We start from the raw sequence: 6,231 nt of genomic DNA on the forward strand, positions 1-6,231 counted from the left end.
GTATGTAATCAAAGTATAGCTGTATGTAATCAAAGTATAGCTGTATGTAATCAGAGTATAGCTGTAAGTAATCAGAGTATACCAGTATGTATGTAATCAGAGTATAGCTGTATGTATGTAATCAGAGTATAGCTGTAAGTAATCAGAGTATACCAGTATGTATGTAATCAGAGTATAGCTGTATGTATGTAATCAGAGTATACCTGTAAGTAATCAGAGTATAGCTATAAGTAATAAGAGTATCTCACATGACCACAAGTGACTCATATATGGCGCTGATATAGATATATCTTTGTTATTGTTTATATTTACCTGCGGGACACGTCCATCAGGACCCCACTGAACACCTGCTCCCCCCTCCGGAAGGACACCACCAGCGCGTCATCGATCACATGTTCCAGAGAGACCCGGACCTCAGAACCAGGACTCAGATCAGCTGGACTCAGATCAGCAGGACTCAGATAAGCAGGACTCAGATCAGCAACAATCAGATCCGATGGACTCAGATCAGCAGGACTCAGACCAGCGGAGGGGGGTTCCTGCTTCATTGGGGCTCTCAGAGTGTAGTCCCGGTCCAAGTCCTGATTGCCGTCCCGGTCCTGATCGCGGTCTGCGGGCTCGGCTCGGTCCGTACCGGTCTCGTTAGTTGTCGGTTCTGCCGGTTCCGTTAGCGACAGGCCGGCCTCCGTACCGGGAGGGGGGGCCGGGAAGGAGAGCAGGAAGACGGCCCGGGGCTCGGAGCCTCCCCCCTGAGGGTCCCCCGGTACCGAGCAGACCCGGTCCGCTGGTACCGAACAGAGCCGGTCCTCCCGGTCTGCTCCGGGTCTCTCTCCCTCTCCCTCGCCTCTTCCCGCCTCCGGCCCGACACGCTGCCCCCCAGCCTCCATCCAGGGCTCAAGCTGCGGCCCGGGGACCAGCAGCGGGGTCAGTCCCGGTTCTCCCGGTTCTCCCGTTAGGCCCCGTCCCGGTTCTCTTCGTAGATCCGGTCCCGGTTCTTCTTCTTCTCTTCTTGCAGCTCCTGGCTCTGCAGCCACGGCAGCCATTTTCTTCCTGTGCTGCCTAGCGGCGCCTGGTCCCGCCCCCCGCTCTCTGTCAGCTGCGCAGGCGCACTGCCGTTGGCTGGAGAGCCTGTCACTCAAGTTAAACGTTGTTCAGCGTCGTTTGTGATTGGATGGTTTTGTGAGAGTGTAATGGCGTCATCAGTGTGTTTATCTTCACAAACAGAACATGTAATAATAATATACAGAATTGAATGTGTAGTAAAGAATATAACATCAGTATTTAATGTGTAGTACAGAATATAACATCAGTATTTAATGTGTAATACAGAATATAACATCAGTATTTAATGTGTAGTACAGAATATAACATCAGTATTTAATGTGTAGTAAAGAATATAACATCAGTATTTAATGTGTAGTACAGAATAAAACATCAGTATTTAATGTGTAGTACAGAATATAACATCAGTATTTAATGTGTAATACAGAATATAACATCAGTATTTAATGTGTAGTAAAGAATATAACATCAATATTTAATGTGTAGTACAGAATATAACATCAGTATTTAATGTGTAATACAGAATATAACATCAGTATTTAATGTGTAGTACAGAATATAACATCAGTATTTAATGTGTAATACAGAATATAACATCAGTATTTAATGTGTAGTACAGAATATAACATCAGTATTTAATGTGTAATACAGAATATAACATCAGTATTTAATGTGTAATACAGAATAAAACATCAGTATTTAATGTGTAATACAGAATATAACATCAGTATTTAATGTGTAATACAGAATATAACATCAGTATTTAATGTGTAGTACAGAATATAACATCAGTATTTAATGTGTAATACAGAATATACCATCAGTATTTAATGTGTAATACAGAATATAACATCAGTATTTAATGTGTAATACAGAATATACCATCAGTATTTAATGTGTAATACAGAATATAACATCAGTATTTAATGTGTAATACAGAATATACCATCAGTATTTAATGTGTGATACAGAATATAACATCAGTATTTAATGTGTAATACAGAATATAACATCAGTATTTAATGTGTAATACAGAATATACCATCAGTATTTAATGTGTGATACAGAATATACCATCAGTATTTAATGTGTAGTACAGAATATACCATCAGTATTTAATGTGTAATACAGAATATAACATCAGTATTTAATGTGTAGTACAGAATATACCATCAGTATTTAATGTGTAATACAGAATACAACATCAGTATTTAATGTGTAATAAAGAATATAACATCAGTATTTAATGTGTAATACAGAATATAACATCAGTATTTAATGTGTAGTACAGAATATAACATCAGTATTTAATGTGTAGTACAGAATATAACAGAATATAACATCAGTATTTAATGTGTAATACAGAATATAACATCAGTATTTAATGTGTAGTACAGAATATAACAGAATATAACATCAGTATTTAATGTGTAATACAGAATATAACATCAGTATTTAATGTGTAGTAAAGAATATAACATCAGTATTTAATGTGTAATAAAGAATATAACATCAGTATTTCATGTGTAGTACAGAATATAACATCAGTATTTAATGTGTAGTACAGAATATAACATCAGTATTTCATGTGTAGTACAGAATATAACATCAGTATTTAATGTGTAGTAAAGAATATAACATCAGTATTTAATGTGTAATAAAGAATATAACATCAGTATTTCATGTGTAGTACAGAATATAACATCAGTATTTCATGTGTAGTACAGAATATAACATCAGTATTTAATGTGTAGTACAGAATATAACATCAGTATTTCATGTGTAGTACAGAATATAACATCAGTATTTAATGTGTAGTAAAGAATATAACATCAGTATTTAATGTGTAATAAAGAATATAACATCAGTATTTCATGTGTAGTACAGAATATAACATCAGTATTTAATGTGTAGTAAAGAATATAACATCAGTATTTAATGTGTAGTACAGAATATACCATCAGTATTTAATGTGTAATACAGAATACAACATCAGTATTTAATGTGTAATAAAGAATATAACATCAGTATTTAATGTGTAATACAGAATATAACATCAGTATTTAATGTGTAGTACAGAATATAACAGAATATAACATCAGTATTTAATGTGTAATACAGAATATAACATCAGTATTTAATGTGTAGTACAGAATATAACAGAATATAACATCAGTATTTAATGTGTAATACAGAATATAACATCAGTATTTAATGTGTAGTACAGAATATAACAGAATATAACATCAGTATTTAATGTGTAATACAGAATATAACATCAGTATTTAATGTGTAGTAAAGAATATAACATCAGTATTTAATGTGTAATAAAGAATATAACATCAGTATTTCATGTGTAGTACAGAATATAACATCAGTATTTAATGTGTAGTACAGAATATAACATCAGTATTTCATGTGTAGTACAGAATATAACATCAGTATTTAATGTGTAGTAAAGAATATAACATCAGTATTTAATGTGTAATAAAGAATATAACATCAGTATTTCATGTGTAGTACAGAATATAACATCAGTATTTCATGTGTAGTACAGAATATAACATCAGTATTTAATGTGTAGTACAGAATATAACATCAGTATTTCATGTGTAGTACAGAATATAACATCAGTATTTAATGTGTAGTAAAGAATATAAAATCAGTATTTAATGTGTAATAAAGAATATAACATCAGTATTTCATGTGTAGTACAGAATATAACATCAGTATTTAATGTGTAGTAAAGAATATAACATCAGTATTTAATGTGTAATAAAGAATATAACATCAGTATTTAATGTGTTGTTAATAACTTGTAGTGTTCTTTGTGGACTTTCACCTGAAGGGTCCTCAGTGTCTTGAGGAGCAAGGCTGCAGAAACATGGAAGAAGACTGTGAGGTAAACTCTATTCATTGTCATTCATATACAGGTAATGTGAGACAGGTGTCTGTGAGACAGGTTATTGTGAGACAGGGTAATGTGAGACAGGTTAGTGTGCAACCCAGTCTCACAGCATTTCGTATTATAGTCACGTCATTTAATCTATTGATTCGTGTTCACCAACACGATGTTCCCCTTTTTTTTTCGTGTCACACAGAACGATTTTAAAAGCAATGTATTTCTATTGGTGGTGTGTTTCGTGCCTGCAACGCGTCTTTTTGTCCGTTCGGCTCTTGGAAGACAGGAAGCTGTGGGGTTCATAAAAATATGTTCTTACTCAATATCAAGCCACGATTATTGTTTTCATTTTAAATCGTATAACGTCTGACTTATTTTGTCGTCTGTGAGGAAAATAAATGGGGCTCAGAGCCTCAGGATACTGAAATCTGTATTTTTTTGTATCTTTTTTTCCTTCTAAATTGTTATTCTTTTCTAATAACACTCTGTTATTTACTCACCAATAACACACAATTATACTTGTTTTTATTTATTTGTTTAATTCCATAATCTCAGGCTTTTTTGGCATCTGTCAGGAACTGAATTTCAAAATAAAAATAACTGGAAACAGACGTACACTGTAAAAAAAAAAAATTGTAGAAAAACTGACATTTTCTGGCAAAAAACTGTAAAATAAAATACGGAGATAACATGTAAAAAAAACATTAACTTCCGTCTATGTAATTTTCATGAAATATTTTTCTTTTATTATATATTATTTGTTAGAATAGAGTCATAAACCTCAAGAAAACTGTTGTATCTTGTGATCAATAATTGTATGTCCTTATCATAGGAGTAGGTTTAACTGGTTTTACTTTGGTAACATGCTGCCGGGACTTCCTCGTGGGAACGTATACCCTACCACAGGCTCTTTTAATACCAAGAGTGAGTTTGCCCCCTGCTGGACAAATGCAATAACATGTAATAATAACACAAGGTAAGATACCACAAAAACAGAATAATTATCTTTTGAAAATGATAAAGAAAAGCTAAAATACAGAAAATTACTTTTATTATTACAAAAAAGTACCGTATATCTAAGACCAAGTAAAACACAAAGAAAAGAATGTCATTTTACTTTACAAAAGCCTTAGTTTACATTAACTATCACATTTTTTGCCAAAAAAGATCTGTAATTTTACAAGAAATGATTTTGTATTTCCATTAAATCTTTTTCTTTTAACATATATTAATTGTTAGAATAGAGTCATACGCCTCTTTTTAAAACCACCCATACAAACACATTCCAAACTTCATTGCATCACAACAGAAGGTGTTCATCTGTGGAATAACTGTAATGATGAGCTGAAATACTGTGCAACTTTATCTAAACTAGAACTCTCATTTAGAAACCAGATCCTGAATGGTTCTGAGCAGGACCTGTGAAGTGATGGGGGGAGGGGGGGGGGGGGGGGGGGGGGGTTGTAGGACCAGAACCGTTTTTAAGCTTCTTCTTGCCCCTTTTGAACATGATAGGAACTTTGAGAAAACATTTGTTTTATACCTTGAACCTTGAATTATTATTATTGTTTGTTTTGTTTCTAACATGTTCAATACATTGACTAATACAATTTTTAAAAAGAGCCGCTATTTTGGTGATGCTGTTAGTGTGATGACTCCATGTCAGGTCCTTAGAGATGAGTCCATGTCAGGTCCTCAGTGATGAGTCCATGTCAGGTCCTCAGTGATGAATCCATGTCAGGTCCTCAGAGATGAGTCCATGTCAGGTCCTTAGAGATGAGTCCATGTCAGGTCCTCAGTGATGAATCCATGTCAGGTCCTCAGTGATGAGTCCATGTCAGGTCCTCAGTGATGAGTCCATGTCAGGTCCTCCGAGATGAGTCCATGTCAGGTCCTCAGTGATGAGTCCATGTCAGGTCCTTAGAGATGAGTCCATGTCAGGTCCTCAGTGATGACTCCATGTCAGGTCCTTAGAGATGAGTCCATGTCAGGTCCTCAGTGATGAGTCCATGTCAGGTCCTCAGTGATGAGTCCATGTCAGGTCCTCAGAGATGAGTCCATGTCAGGTCCTCAGTGATGAATCCATGTCAGGTCCTCAGTGATGAGTCCATGTCAGGTCCTCAGTGATGAGTCCATGTCAGGTCCTCCGAGATGAGTCCATGTCAGGTCCTCAGTGATGAGTCCTTGTCAGGTCCTCAGTGATGAGTCCATGTCAGGTCCTTAGTGATGATTCCATGTCAGGTCCTCAGTGATGAGCCCATGTCAGG

The 6,231-nt window shown here is 35.4% G+C and overlaps 1 protein-coding gene across 3 annotated transcripts in view; it reads right to left on the reverse strand.

Moving 5' to 3' along the window:
• Positions 1 to 1,375, reverse strand: part of pwwp2a (PWWP domain containing 2A) — an 18,161-nt gene extending 16,786 nt beyond the window's left edge. For 2 of the 3 annotated variants that reach the window (XM_079650246.1, XM_079650244.1), the window contains exon 1: positions 313 to 1,374. In XM_079650246.1, the coding sequence (XP_079506372.1) occupies positions 313 to 1,043 (731 nt within the window). In that variant the 5' untranslated portion in view covers positions 1,044 to 1,374. Of the gene's footprint in view, positions 1 to 312 lie in introns of all 3 variants that reach the window. The other variant, XM_079650245.1, reaches the window with a different exon arrangement.
• Between the last annotated feature and the right edge of the window lie 4,856 nt (positions 1,376 to 6,231).

Source organism: Notothenia rossii, assembly GCF_949606895.1.
Source record: "Notothenia rossii genome assembly, chromosome: 9".
NCBI classification, from domain to species: Eukaryota; Metazoa; Chordata; class Actinopteri; order Perciformes; family Nototheniidae; genus Notothenia; species Notothenia rossii.